A 15980-nucleotide genomic window follows, 5' to 3' on the forward strand; every position below is an offset into this window, starting at 1 on the left:
ATTTTGTCTTTTAAAATTTTGATTTTGATTCCTTTGATACTATAAGTATAATAAACTGGAAGTATTCATGAACTCATGCAATAATTAGAGCAGATTATTATTAAACACATGGCTTTTTAAGCATGGAGGAAAGTTAGCGGTTAACATTAAGAACACATACGCAGTTTGGAATTACTGTCACAGCATGCTGAATTAATGTCATCGCTGTCATTTTTGTTTTTTTCTCCATTTGGTTAGTTTTCTACATACTTAACATTAACTTACTCTTCCACTTTTCTAGGGCTTTATAAATCTTTCAATTGATTTATTTCAGTTGAAACCCATCAAGAATATGAAACTGGTAGAATACCTAAAGTGTCTTCAGAACCTTCTGACCTTTTCCAGTCTGGATTGGCTGTTCTCCAGGCCAGCTCTACAGCTCTCATCTTGGAACATCCCTCACCCTTCATCCTGGGGATTCCCTTTGCCTCTTATGGTGAATCCTTCCTGGACCCATGTCTTATTTTCCCCTTTCAGGTCTCTGCTTAGATGTTACCTTGTCAGTGAGACAGTGCTCCTCACCCTATGTAAAATAGCACTTTACTTCCTTGGCATATTTTATCTCCTTCCCAAATGATGTTTCTCCTTAGCACTTAGTGACAGTCCATGCATTTTGCTTATTAATTATATGCTTTAGCCCTCTAGAATGTCAGCTCTATGAGGGCATGGGTTTTTTCTCGTCACTGCTGTGTCCCTAACACCTGGGATGGTATCTAGAAGATTGTAGGTGCTCAGTTTGCTGTATGAATTTATGTATGTGCTGGGCCCTTCGTCATTTTTACCTGGAAACAAATGTTCATCTCTAAGAAATTTTCCTCAAATATCTCTTTGAGGTGTTCCGTTCCATATTCCTCTGTTGTTTTTCTTCAGCTGTTACGAATGTAGACGTTGTGAACAGGCCTTCTAATTTTCTTATCTTTTCCCTCCTATTTATCTGGGTTTTTTTCCCTCCATTTTTCTAGAAGAAGTATCAGCTTTTATCTTTTTTTTTTTTAATCAGGTTTATCTTCCAGTTCTTCTGTAACGTTTTTCCAAAACCAAACAAGAAACAAGAAACTACTGATGATAAACCCACTGTCAGTATTTTCTTTAATCTCTTTGATGATCTTAAGGATATATTGTTGATACTGTTTTCTCCCTATACGCTGTTTTCTCCAAGTTGCTTTTTTCTGGTGATGTCAGCCTGTCTGCAGTTCCCATTCCTGTCCTCAAGGCTTTGATCAGATACTCTTCATGTATGAGAGGGGTCCTGAGAGCTGATGGGAAACTCTGTGCACATGATGGAGCTTACTGTCATCGACTGTGATCGCAGGCTGATCAAACTGGGTTGCTTCCTTGGAGAATCACAGACGTCAGTCTCTTCTGGCCTCTCCTCTTGGGCTGAAGAGTCTTCTAGTCTGTCGCCTGAGGAGAATGTAAAATTGCTGGCCATGTGTTGGGAAGAATAGTTTAGTCTTAGCATTCAGTGTGTTGTCAGTATGGAACTTTGCCCTCATACTCCCCAGGACAGAAGTGTCTGTGACGCAAATCTCCTCTTCTGCTGGGTAGGGGTGGGGCAGTCACCCAGCTGTGTGCAGTTGGGGAGGGGCAGAAATCTAGGGTTCCAGCTCTTTTGGCTGATCCTGTTTTAGCCTGAACTTCACCCCAGGGCTACCTGATGTGGTTAATTCCTCAGTTTGGAGGGAGTTTTCATGTGAGTCAGGTTCCTTCTTTTCCTTGTACAGCTCTGTTAAGTCAGTCACCCTTTGCCCATCTGCTTTCCAGTTGCTGGCACCTGTACCCTATTGATGGGAACTTGGGTCATTTCTTTCCTTTTTTTTTAAATTTTAATTTTTTATTTATGTATTTATTTTACAATATCATTTTTTAAATGTAGTTGATGTACAATATTATGTTACAGGTATACTATATAGTGGCTTATAATTTTTAAAGGTTACACCCTATTTATAGTTATTATAAAATATTAGCTATATTCCCCATGTTGTACAATCCATCCTTGTAGCTTATTTTATACCTCCACCTCCATCTGGCCCCTTCCCCTTCCCCTTCCCTGTCTCCTCTGGTAACCACTAGTTCTTTCTCTGCATCTGTGAGTCTGTTTCTTTTCTGTTATACTCACTAGTTTGTTGTATTTTTTAAGATTCCACAAGTAAGTGATATCTTACAGTATTTGTCTTTGTCTGACTGACTCATTTCACTTAGCATAATGCCAAGTCCATCCATGCTGTACACCAGAAACTACTACAATCAACTGTACTTCAGTTAAAAAGCAGACAGCCAACCAACCCATTTAAAATATGGGCAGAACTGAACAGGTATTTTTCCAAAAAAGGAAATGCAGATGGCCAATAAGAACGTGAAAAGCTGCTCAGCATCACCATTATCAGGGAAACACAAATCAAAACCATGAGACACCATCCCACATCTGTCAGAGTGGCCAGCATCAAAAAGAACACAAATAACAAGTGTCTGCAAGGATGTGGAGAAAAGGGAACCCCTGTGCACTACTGATGGGAATGCAAATTGGTGCAGCCACTATGGAAAACAGTATGGAGGTTTCTCAAAAACCCCAAAACAGAGCCACTCCTGGGAATATACCAGAGAAAAGCAAAAACATTAATTCAAAAAAATACATACACCCTGCTATTAACAGCCCAACATTATTTATAGTGCCAAGATATGGAAGCACCCCAAGTGCACATCAACAGACGACTGGGTAAAGAAGATGTAGCATATATGTGTGATGGAATACAACTCACCCATAAAAAAGGATATTTTGCCATTTGCAGCCCTTCATTCACTTTTTTTTTCACTTCGAGAACCAGAATTTTGTAACTGGCATAAACATTTTCAATGCATCAAAAACAACAGAACACCCAGAAATAAACTTAACCAAGGAGGTTACCTATACTCTGAAAACTAAAACACTGATGAAGGAAATTGAGGATGACACAAAAAAATTTAAAGATACCTTGTGCTCTTCGATTGGAAGAGTCAGCATTATCAAAATGGCCGTACTACCTAAAGCAATCCACAGATCCAATGCCCCCCCCCATCAAAATACTCACATTTCTCACAGAACTAGAACAAACAATTCCAAAATTTATATGGAGCCATAAAAGACCCCCAGCTGCCAAAGCAATCTTTTGTAGGTCTTCCCCCCCCCCCTTCTTTTTGTTCTCTTAGTCATTTGATGATTAGGGAAGTTCCTTTAACATTTGTTGTAAAGCTGATTTGGTGGTGCTGAACTCTTTTAGCTTTTGTTTATCTGTGAAGCTTTTCATTTCTGCATCAAGTCTGAATGAGAGCCTTGCTGGACAGAGTATCCTTGGTTGTTAAAGTTTTCCCCTTTCATCACTTTATATATATCATGCCACTCCCTTCTGGCCTGTAGAATTTCTGCTGAAAAATCAGCTGATAACCTTATGGGAATTCCGTTGTATGTTACTTGTTGCTTTTCTCTTGCTGATTTTAATACCTTCTCCGTATCCTTAATTTTTGTCAACTTGATGACTATAATGTGTTGTTCATTTCAGTGATTTCATTCTTCATCTCTGTTTGGGCATTCTTTATATTTTCTGGCTCTTTGCTAAAAACTTTACTCTTTGCATCTATATTCCTCTTAGGTTCTCTGAACATCTTTGCCATCATTATTTTAAACTCCTTGGATAAATTGCCTACCTCCTCATCACTTATTTCTTCTGGGGTTTTATCTTGTGTTTTGGCCTGGGAGATGTTCCTCTGCCACCTCATACTGTCCATCTATTTGTATTTTTAGGTAGGCTAGTTATGTTTCCCAACCTTGGAGAGGTGGCCCTCTGTGGGAGATGTCCTATGTGTTCCAGCAGTACACTCCTCTGTTGTCACCCAAGGGTCAGGGTCCAGCCGGTTCCATTGTAGAGCCTGGCCTGTGTTTGTGGATTCCTTCCACAGGCTTCGGGATTGTAGTTTTCCTGTTTCTGGAATCAGCCCCCTAGTGGATGAGGCTGGACTAGAGGTTTATGCGGGTTTCCTGGCAGGAGGAGCCAGTGCCTGCCCACTGCTGGGTGAAGCTTGGTCCTGGACCTCTGGTGGGTAAGGGCTGTGTCTGGAGGCATTTGTGCCTCAGGAAGTCTGCTGATGGGTGGGGCTGTGTTCCCACCCAGTATGTTGTTTGGCCTGAGGCTTCCCAGCCCTTAAGCCTACAGGCTGTTGGGTGGGGCTGGGTCTTGGTGCTAATGATCTAATCAAGATGTCAGCCTCCAGGAAAGCTCATGTAGATGAATATTCCTGGAGTGCCCGCCACCAGATTTTATGACTCCTGGGTGAGCCGCAGCCGTCCCTTACCTACCCAATTGATCCTCCAAAACCAGCAGAGAGGTCTGGCCCATGTTGCTGTGAAATCACTGCTTCTGCCCTTAGACCTGGCGCATGTGAGATTCTGTGTATACTTCCCAAGAGAATGAAGTGTCTGTTTCCCCCAGTCGTGTGGGGCTCCTGGAGTTAAGCCCCAGTGGCCTTCAAAACCAGATGTCCTGGGTCTCTTCCTCCTCCCAATGCCGGAACCCAAGGCCAGGGAGCCTGACGTGGGAATTTAGGTCATTTCTACTCATTTCCTCATACAAATAATGCTGAAACAAAAATACTTGCATGCATGTCATTTAAAAAGGAAATTTACAGGTAAAGGTTATTATCCAGATCAATGAAAAGTGGTACATGCCTTAATTATTTTTCTTGTCTTTTCTTGCAGGCCTTGAGAGTGATGGCAAAAATTATGAGAGAATGTTGGTATGCCAATGGGGCAGCTAGGCTTACAGCTTTGCGGATTAAGAAAACATTGTCGCAGCTCAGTCAACAGGAAGGCATCAAAATGTAAAATCTATGACTTTGCCTGAACTCTACTTTTTCTTCAGATCTGCTCCTGGGTTTTAATTTGGGAGGTCAATTGTTCTACCTCACTGAGAGGGAACAGAAGGATATTGCTACCTTTTGCAACAATATAATAAGGTCAATTAAAAACTTCCCAGGATTTCTTTGGATCCAGGAAATAGCCGTATGGGGTCCTTTCTGTGCACTATGAACACTTCTTTCCCAGGACAGTTACAAAATGTTATGTAGTCTACCTTTATTTTTTATTAACACAAAACTTGTTTTTTTAAAAAATGATTGCTGATCTTATCTTTAGGTAACTCTGCTGTGCTGAAGGTCACCTTTAAGGGTAAAGGAGCTGGACTGCTGAGTGAGACGAGACATGTCTTATTTTTAAAGAAAGTGATTTTTCTCCTGGTTAGTACATTCTCAGAGGATTCTGAACCACTAAAGAGTTTCCTTGATTCAGACTTTGAATGTACTGTTCTGTAATTTTCAGGATCTTAAAATTAACGCTTATAAAAACTCTTATCTTGAGTCTAAAAATGACCTCATATAGTGGTGAGGAACATAATTTATGCAATTGTATTTTGTATATTATTATTGTTCTTTCACATATTCAGAACATTTACCTGCCTTTAAAATGGGATTGTACTATACCAGTAAGTGCCACTTCTGTGTCTTTCTAATGGAAATGAGCAGAATTGCTTAAAGTCTATGTGTGTTAAAACCTGTAGTGTTTTAATTCAAAAGTTTTATGTATCTGAGTAATCCACACTTTTTCTGTTTTGTTTTTTGGAAGAGTATTTGTGGTATGTCATTTAGTATTCCATTTTGAAAATGCCTTTCTCCTACCAAACTGTGCTTAAACCACTAAAGAAATGAAGTGGCATTAATTGGTAAATTGTTATCATGGTCATGTTTGGATATTCTCACATTAGGCTTTTGCAGTTTACTTTTGTTGTCCGAGTATACTGAAAAAATCAAGTGGCACTCTAGCTGCTTATAATACTTCAATAATTTAAAATCTGGAGCATACAGACTAATTTTTCTAAAAGGGAAAATTTGTCTAGCTGCTTATAAAAAGTTGTATGGCATTCTGTAAGCCATTTGTTTCTTTATCTGGTCAAAGACAGTGTAATTTTTTTAGGAAATGAATTACACTTAAAATTAGAATATGGTTAATGTTAATAGGCCTTTTTCTAGGAAGGCAAAGGTAGTTAATAATTTGAATAGATGACAGGTGTGTGGGAGTCGCGTTAGCCGTGTAGGCGTCAGTGTTCCGTGGGTCCTGTCTGTGTAGTGAGGGTTAGAGACAGCATGGCTGTGAGGTCGCACTGCGCCCGGAGGAAGGCAGCTTTTGTCTCCGTCTTTCCTTCTGTGTGCAGACGCTGCCACTGCTAACTCACGTGGCTGTGGAATGAATTCGGTGCGCCCTTGGTATTTGGGAAAGTGGTCACTAAAGAATATTCTGAGGATAGGTTCTCCATTTACAGATGTTTTTGGTCAAGTGTTTAAAGCAAATTTGTCATGGTCTTCTCACGTTAAGTTGAAACTAGCTTATAATAACTGATTTTTACTTCCAGTGCTAAAAGTCTGTAAGGTTTTTACAATTTTCAAAGTCCTCTTTATCACTGTGATCTTATTCTGAGGGGGGAAAATCCATCATAGCTGTGAGGCAAGACTTTTGACTACATAGTGGTATCAATTTCCTGATGAAAGGGTCAGAATAACCTTTACAGTATTTTGGTCAGGAAGAGGTAGTGGCAATTTACGCTGACTGAGCTGCACTCCGATAATGTCTTATCTCTTATACCTAGAATACATTTGAAAGACTATTTGGTCTTAAAGCCAAAGTAATTTTAGAATGAATGACATATTACATAGGAATTTAGTGTCAGTTTCATGTGTTTAAAACATGGGGAAAATATGTTTAGAGGTTAATGTTTTGACTCCAAATTTGAGTTTTTCTTCCCTGTAGTTACCATGATTTCATCAAAGCAAATGAGTGAGTTTGAGAGGTTTGTTTTTCTAATTGTGTTATATTTCCTGTTTAATAATCTCTAGCTTTGTGATCAGGTACTTTATTTTTTGGCCATTTCCAAGCCTACCAGATCTGCTTTATGAAATCCAGGGGACCAATGCATTTTGTCACTGAAACTATTTTTATATAATTTTAAGAACATACCAAAAGTTCTTGTCTGATTTAAAATTGTGATACATGATTTTTCATTTTCATATAAGGTAATCATCTTTTGCTGAAGAGATTCTTAATTAAATAAAAAATTGAGTTACAGTTTTACTGTTCTTGCTTAAATAAAATGTACTTTTGATGAATCAGGGAATTTTTTTAAAAGTTGGAATTTAGTTCAAAATTGGGTTTACATGTTACTTTAATTCCTTTTTTGGCTAATGGCAGTTTGATAAACTGCAACTGGGTAATATTGAAAATTAAAGTAACAAGATTTATAGATCACGATTACTGTGGCTATAAATTGCAGAAAAATTTGACTAGAGAATTAATTTTTACCATTTAAGAACACAAGCCTTTGTTTATACTGCCTATCTTCAGATGCTCACTTTCCAAGAATCAACTTGGCTAAGATATACCTTCAGGCAAATTATCTGTCCACTTCCATTTTGTCAGTGCTCCCAGAGGAGTGGGGATGGGAGGGGTATGACCTAGTAGACATCCCTGGTCCTTTCTTCATACCCTTGGCTCTTTTTCTCCTAACCTGTCTTCCTGCTGGTCCTTGACTCTGAGTAGGGTGGTAGCTGTGGCAGTGGGAGTCATGCCAGAAGCAATGGCCATTTGTATCCTCTGTACGGCAGGGTAGGGTCCAAAGAGCTGAGCCTGTAGTTATGCTCCAGAAGTGCCTTGAGTCAGTATACAGTGCCATGGCCTCAAGAATTCTAAATTTCAGTTCTTACTATAAAATTCATGTGATCATTTTGCAGCTCATCCATGAGTTGCCTTTTTCACCCCCTACATCAGAGAACTGTCATGTTAAGAGTATTTTGTAAAACAAGATGACAAAGTGCTAAGTAAAATGCACAACAAAATTAGTATTCCACTAGATATGTCATATCAAGAGTTTTTAATTCCTTCACTGAAAGAGTGATTGACAATAAACTGTTTCTTGACCACGGCAGTGCTCTGGCTACAGATGGTGGAGAGCCCAAATAATGGTTCTGTCACAGCTTGGCAGGAAATGCCAACTCAGATGTTTTTGAGATTATAAAGGATAGCTCATGACGTGTACTGCGGCTTCTTGTGTCTGTTTGGGAATGCTGGAATACCCATGGCCCTCTCTCTAGGAATGCTGGACTTCGGGACATTCTGAGGATTGTCAGTACATTTGAACTTTTCAACCCTATTATGCAGTCTTATTTTCAATTGTGAACTTTAAAAAATACAGTTAATAACATTCAACCTGTTTCTTAAAGCTTAAAAAGAACTTCAGCGAATGTTTTTATTTTTAAACAAGATTTGTGAATTGAATATCATGAACTGTGTTTTGATATCCCTTTTTCACATTGTGCCAATGGAATGGGGTGTTTGATATTTCTTTATATGTCAAGGAGATGCTTCAAAATATCAATTGCTTTAAACTTAAATTACCTCTCAAGAGACCAAGGTACATTTACCTCATTGTATATACGATGTTTAATATTTGTCAGAGCATTCTCCAGGTTTGCAGTTTTATTTCTATAAAGAATGAGTATTAAGTTGCTAAATTACTCCAATGGTACTGTATTGTTTATATTCGTACCCCAAATAACATCATGTATACTTTGTTTTCTGTATTTTATTGTATTTGTGCAAAATTCTTTTGGCTTTACTACTGTAATCTCTGCCCTTTAAGATGTGTACAGAAAATGTCCATATAAATTTTCATTTAAGTTGAATGATTTTGAGAAGCCTGTAAAGACGAGAGAAAATCAAACTTCAGTTCCCCATAAGTTTTTAACAATTGTATATTGTATTTGTAGTAATATTCTCAATGAACTGTAAATAGGAAGTAGAAGATAATGCTTATGTCCAGTCCTAACACTATAGTAGACAAATGGAAGCAATGCAAATAAATTACCTTTTTTTCCCAAGTGCTAGCGGCATAATTTAAAATCAAGTGTGTATTGGAGTCAGCCATGCTGTAATGTGATGGAGTTGCTATAGGTAGAGACTAGCGTCTTTGCATGACTCTCCAGTACAAATTACAGCATTATTATAACATATTGGAGAAATGCCTGTCTGTCCAAAGATGCATCTGCGTGTGTGCAGGTTTCTTTCCACTTGCTTGAGGGTGGTTCTGTCAGCAGAGAGGATGAGACATGTCTACGTGTGAAATGCTTTTGCCTCTGGTTCAGCAGATTTGCTAAGTTTGTGTTCCAGCGGTGTTATTTTGATTCTTAAAGGTTTTCAATGATTTTCAAAGGAAATTAATTTTCATCTTCTTTCCTAATTTAAGGATTTGTGAGAAAAAAAATTTGTTGAAGCTTTTTTTCGAGTAGATTTGAATAGTCCGTCTCCTGGGAGTGAGAACTTGGCTGACCAGAGAACTGAGGAAGTGGTAGAGGGAGGAGAGGCGGCCCCCAAACGCTGGGAGGGAGTGCAGACTGGATTGCTCTTTCATTCAAGTCTAGTCGCTTTAATTCAGAGACTGGGTTTAGGAGTACCCACCCCCACCCCCATAATAAAGACATCACTAGGATGTAGAGCTTTTGTCAGAAATTAGAAGAAAGATTATCTTTAAAGCATGTAGTTTTATAAGACTAATAGAAGGGAGAATTAGCTTTATCTCTATCTAGTAATCTCTTCTGCCTTTAGGGTTTCCTAATTTAGAGAAAGTGATTTTACATATACGGCCTGATGCACAGATTTTGCAACTCGGCTTTTTTATTTCTTATTTGAGGACATAGAAAACAGTGGGGCTTTTCTGAAAAGTGCGTAGAAGAATGTGATGTTACAAAAGGTAGGGCTCAGACATGTATGACTTTTTTAAGAGTTAGAAATGGAAAAAATCTTGTAAGATGACTATTTACTTTCTTACTGTGAAAGAATAGAATTATAAGAGGGCTTGGCAATTTAACTATTTCAAAGAAGGAAAAGGGAAAAGAAACGGTTGAGGGAGTGTAAGAAAAATAGGGGATAAAAGGAGAGTACTGGTGTGGACCAGTGATGCGCACAGACTGTGGTAGACAGCACTTGGGGTATTAGTGCTGTACTAGATGGTGTGCAGGGAGCTGTGGCTTGGTAATGTTAGATGTTTTAAAGAAAAAACTCTGGGAAAGGTTATGGCTATCAACACTAAAGTTAGAGCTGCTGCTTGACACTCCTCATACCCACAAGAGAAATCAGATGGTCACTGGATTCACAAGCTGGAATAGATGTGGGCAATGAGTGATGGATTAAATGCACTTTTGAGATTTAATTCCAGATGTGAGAGATGACTGTACTTGCCAATATCTAGCATTTGAGTTTTGTCCAAGTACTTTTATATGCACGATCTCACCTGATTTTTGCAACTAGAATGGATAGTGACTAACTGAAGATGCTCTAAGAAGGTACACAGGGCTGAGAGGAGCCTGCCAATCCTCTATGGAATGGCCGAAGGTGACCTGGGTGTGGATTTGATAGAGCATATTGAACTTTATAGTATTCAGCTAAAGTAGTGCTGAGAGGAAAATTTAGTTTTAAATATACGTATTTGGAAAGGTATTTAGATCTCATGAAAAGAGATGCAAAAATCCTTCACACTATTAGCAAACTGAATGCAGCAGCAAGTAAAAAGGTTTATACACTGGACCAAATATATATCTTAGAATTGCAAATGCGATTTCACATCCAAAAAGTTTTATACCATATTAATAAAATGATAAAATCCACACGGCCAACTAAACAGACACAGGAAAAAGCATTCGACAGAACTCAACACCCATTCAAGATAAAAATTGAAACTAGGAATATAAGGCAACTTCCTCAACCTAAGTGAAGGATTTTTCAATCTATGAAAATTCCACAGCTAATATAGTTAATGATGAAAGAGTGCTTTCCTCCTGAAACCAGGAGCAAGTCAAGAATATCCACACATTTTTATTCAACATTGTAGTGGCGGTTCTATCCAGTTCCTGATCTCTCCCTGATCCAAAGATTAAAGGCATTCAAATCTGAAAAAGTAAAACTATTCATAAATGACATGATCTTGTATGATCCTCAGAAATCCACAAAATAGCTACCAGAATAAATTGTAAGGTTATATAATACAAGATCAATATACAAAAATCAGTTGAAATTCTCTATTAGCAATAAACAATCCCCTTAGAATTAAAAAATTCCACTCATAATAGCATCAGAAATACAAGAATAAGTTTCACTGAAAAAGTGTAAAAATTACTGAGAGAAGTTAAAGATCTAAATGAAGAAACATCCCAAATTTTTGTGGATTAGAAGATTCAAAACTGTTATGATAGTTCTCCCCAAAGTGTTCTCTAGCTTCAATTCAATCCATACCAATATTCTAGCAGACTTTGTTTAGAAATTGATAAACTGATCCTTGGAAATGCTAAGTACCTCAAATAGCCAAAATTATTTTGAAAAAGAAGATTAGAGGAATTCCCCTACGCAATTTCAAACCTTAAAAAGGTGCAATAATCAAGACAGTGTTTGTTGGCATAAGGACAGGCATACAGAGCAATGGCACAGGATTCAGAGTTCAGAAATAAACCTGTAAATATATGACCAAATGATTTGACATATGTGCCAAGACATTTCAGACTGTGAAAGAACAGTCTTCAATACAAGGTGTTGGGACAAGTGAGTATGCATATGAAAACAGAAGACAGGAAGACCCGTACCTCATTAGAGACCTAAAGATAAAAAGCAAAGGCTACACAACTTCTAGAAGAAAGTGGGAGAAAATCTTTTGTGACCTTTCATTAGGCCAAGACTTCAGTGTGACACCAAAAGCAAAATTTAAAACATGTTCATAAACTGGACAAAGTTAAAATCTTTTGAGCTTAAGAAAAGAATCACTGTTAAGGGGAAAGAACTGAAAACTGAGGGGAAAAGTTTACAAATCATGTATCTGATAAAAGACATATTCAGAATAAAGAACTCCCATAACTCAAGACAAATGATCCAATCAAAAGTGGCCAAAAACTTTGAGACATTTTCCATGAGATACATGAATAGCTAGTAAACAATTTAAGACTGTTGATAAAATTAAAACCACAATAAGCACCCACTTCACACTATAATGGCTATAAGAATAATTTTAAAAGACAATACCAAGTGTTGGTGAGGACTGGAAATTAGAATCTTCATACATTGATGGAATTTAAAATGGTACAGGCCCTTTGGAAAACAGTTTCTCTTCTCATGGATAATTTCTTCATTAGTTAAATATAGAGAGGGGGTATCAAGATGGCGTAGGATGTGGAGCTCATCTTCACAAATATCAAAAATACATCTACATGTGGAACAATTTTCATGCAGAACTAACTGGAAACTGGCAGAAGTACAACCAAGGCTGCAAGAAAGATTCCCAAGTAACCAGATAAGACAGGGAAAAAAGCACTGGGTCGGGACCTGTGCCTCTGAGGAGTCTTAAGAGGAAACGAAAGATTGCATAGGTGGCCTCTCACCCTGGGGAGTGAGTAGGTTGAGCCAAAGACTGAGTGTCTCAGTTGTGAGGTCCTATGTAGGAGAGACAAGCACCCTTGGCTGCTGGGAGAACCACTGAGACAGAAAGGCTGGAGAAGCCTAGGCTCCACTTGCTACGAGTGCGCAGATGCTGGCTTGCCAACAGACAGAGCAGAGAGAGGTCTGCCCTAGTGGCTGCTGCCTCCTGCATTCCCCAGTCCTACTTGGGGGAACACCCAGGCCCCACACACTCCACACCATAGGCTGGCACAGGATCTAGAGCAGCTGAGTCCTGGGAAAAGACTATCTAGGGACACAGGTGGCCTGGAGGGGCTGGGGTGTGGTCCAGGTGGGGCGGCAGCGACTACTGTTGGCAGTTACTCAAACAGAGCCACATAGGCAGCCCAGCCACTCAAACTCCCATGACCAACATACCAGGATCCCTGCTCCCAGTGCAGTGAACACTGAGCCTGCCCACTCTGCACCGTAACATGGCATCAGATCTAGGGCTGCCAGGTCCTGAGAACAGACTTGATCTCAGGACACCAAAGCAGCCCTGGGGACCTGGAGTGTGGTCCAGGTGGGATGGTGGCAGTCACTGTTGGTGCTTTCTCAAACTGTGCTAGGAAAGCAGCATAGACCTCTGACAGCAGTGCAGCTGCTTCAATTCCTGCAACCACAATGCTCCAAACCCCAGTCCCAGCCTAACAAACACTCTGGCTCCACCCACTCCATGCCACAACATTGCACTAGATCTGGGACAACACAGCAGAGGAAAAGACACAAGCTTGGGCTGTGTCTGAGCAGAGCCACAGACACCTACACAGGCAGCACATGAGACCTCTGTAATCACGTGGGCCTCACCTACTGCAGCACTCCTCTCCTTCGGGGCAAAAGCCCCCGTGCGGGGCGGAGGGAAAACACTTAAAGGTAACAGAGACTGCTTGAGCCTGAACCTCAGGGCTTCTGCTCCAGCAACTTGGGAGCTGACCCCCACCCCAGGGATGGCTGAAACAGACATTGAGCAGAGAGGAAGTCCCACCGCACACTCTGAGCAGGCTTTAGCTTCTCCAAAACCAGTCACACCTCCAATCATAGTGGCCAGCAGACCCTGAGGAAGGATGTGACTGATATCCACATCAAATCTAGCCCTTGCACCAAAGACACTGGGCACATGCAGTCTACATAGGGATGCTTCCACACAAAAACACCCTTCAATACCCCAATAGACAACTTTCACGTAAATTCAGAGACAGAAAAAGTTAAGTAAAATGAAAAGGCAGAGGAACCCCAATTAAACGAGCAAGAGAAAACCCCTGAAAAATAATGAAACAAATAATCAGTCTACCAGACACTAGGTTACAAAGTTAGTAATAAAAATGCTAACTGAACTAAGAGTATTGATATAAACACTGATCATTTTAACAAGGAACTAGAAACTATAAGGAAGACCTAATCAGAAATACATTATTCTATTTCTGAGATAAGAGAAATGATTGCTGACTCGGTAACATAAGTGATCTGGAACACAGAATAAAGGAGAATGACCCAATTATATCAGCAGGCAGAAAAACAAATGAAAGCAACATACGAGATCTATGTAATAATATAAAATGTGCCAACAAACACATAATAAGGGTTCCAGAAGAGAGAGAATGGGATTGAAAAGGTATTTGAAGAATTATGGCTGAAAACTTTCCAAGCCTAAATAAGGAAACAGATACTCAGGTACAGGAAGCACAGAGGGTCCCAAGCAAGATGAACTCAAACCTACACCAAGACATATCATTATTTAAATGGCAAAAGTTAAACAGAATCCTAAAGGCAGCAAGAGAAAAACAGATTCAGACACAAAGGAATCGCTGTAAGGCTATCAGCTGATTTCTCTGCAGAAACTTTGCAGACCAGAAGGAATGGTATGATATGTTCAAAGTCCTGAAAGGGGAAGAGCCTGCAACCTAGGATATTCTACCCAGGAAGACATATACGCTTATGACTTTTTTGTATTTCTGTGGTGGTTGTAATTTCTTCATTTTCATTTATTTTATTTATTTGTGTCCTCTCTCTTTCCTTCTTGGTGAGCCTGGTCAGAGTTTTGTCAATTTTGTTTACTCTTTCAAAAAACCAGCTCTTGGTTTGATTTGATTTTTTTCTGTTTTTTTTAAATCTCTATTTTTATCTCTCCTCCCTAATCTTTATTAGTTCTTTCCTTCTGCTGACTTTAGATTTTGTTTGTTCTTTTTCTAGTTCTTTTAGATGATAGGGTAGGTTGTTTATTTGATATTGTTCTTGTTTTTTGAGGAAGGCCTGTATCATTATGAACTTCCCTTAGGATTGCTTTTTCTGCATCCCATAGATTTTGTGTGGTTCTGTTTTCATGCCATTTGTCTCAAGGTATTTTTTAGTTTCTTCTTTGATTTCATTATTGACCCATTAGTTTTTTAGGAACATACTGTTTAGTCTCCATGCTGTCATTTTTTCCTCATTTGTTTTCCTGTGGTTGATTTCTAGTTTCATGTCATTGTGGTTAGAGAAGATGCTTGAAATAATTTCCATCCTTTTAAATTTGTTGAGGCTTCTTTTGTGCCCAAGTATGTGGTCTATCCTAGAGAATGTTCCATGAGCACTTGAAAAGAATGTATATTCTGTTTTGGGGGGATGTAATGTCCTAAAAATATCAACCAAGTCCAACTGTTCTATTTGTGTCATTTAGTATCTCCATTGCCTTATTGATTTTCTGTCCGGATGACCTGTCCAAGAATGTTAGTGGAGTGTTAAAGTCTCCTACTATCATTGTATTCCCATCAATTTCTCTCTTTATGTCTGTTAGTATTTGTTTTATATATTTAGGTGCTCCTATATTGAGTGCATATATGTTGCATTTCTTTACACTAATGATGAATCAACAGGAAAAGAAAATAAACAATCCCTTTTAAAATAGCACCTAAAGTAGTAAAATATCTAGGAATAAATGTAACCAAGAAGGTGAAAGACTTATACATGAAGAACTACAAAACACTGATTAAGGAAATTAAAGAAGACTTAAAGAAATGGAAAAATATCCCATGCTCCTGGATTGGAAGAATCAATGTTGTTAAAATGGTCACACTGCCCAAAGCAATCTACAGATTTAATGCAATCCCTATCAAGTTACCCAGGACATTTTTCACAGAACTAGAACAAATCATATTAAAATTTACATGGAGCAAAGGAAAACTACAAGCAAAACAAAAAGATAACCTATGGAATGGGAGAAAATACTTGCAAAAGATGAGACTGACAAGGGCTTAATTTCTAGAATATATAAACAGCTCATACAACTTAATAACAAAAAAAACCAAACAACCCAATGCAAAAATGGGCAGAAGGCCTAAACAAGCAATTCTCCAATGAAGACATACAAATGGCCAATAGGCACATGAAAAAATGCTCAATATCACTAATCATCAGA

General features: G+C 38.8%; 2 protein-coding genes across 5 annotated transcripts in view; one reads left to right on the top strand and one right to left on the bottom strand.

Moving 5' to 3' along the window:
* The window catches only part of TGFBR1 (transforming growth factor beta receptor 1), a 52811-nt gene extending 43820 nt beyond the window's left edge, over nucleotides 1–8991 (top strand). For all 3 annotated transcript variants that reach the window (XM_031450092.2, XM_031450094.2, XM_064490347.1), the window contains exon 9: nucleotides 4769–8991. In XM_031450092.2, coding sequence (XP_031305952.1) covers nucleotides 4769–4894 — 126 coding nt within the window. In that variant the 3' untranslated portion in view covers nucleotides 4895–8991. The remainder of the gene's footprint in view (nucleotides 1–4768) is intronic.
* The window catches only part of ALG2 (ALG2 alpha-1,3/1,6-mannosyltransferase), a 582719-nt gene that overhangs the window by 30424 nt on the left and 536315 nt on the right, over nucleotides 1–15980 (bottom strand). The window lies entirely within an intron of this gene.

The sequence above is a fragment of the Camelus dromedarius genome, chromosome 10 (assembly GCF_036321535.1).
Source record: "Camelus dromedarius isolate mCamDro1 chromosome 10, mCamDro1.pat, whole genome shotgun sequence".
Taxonomy (NCBI): Eukaryota; Metazoa; Chordata; class Mammalia; order Artiodactyla; family Camelidae; genus Camelus; species Camelus dromedarius.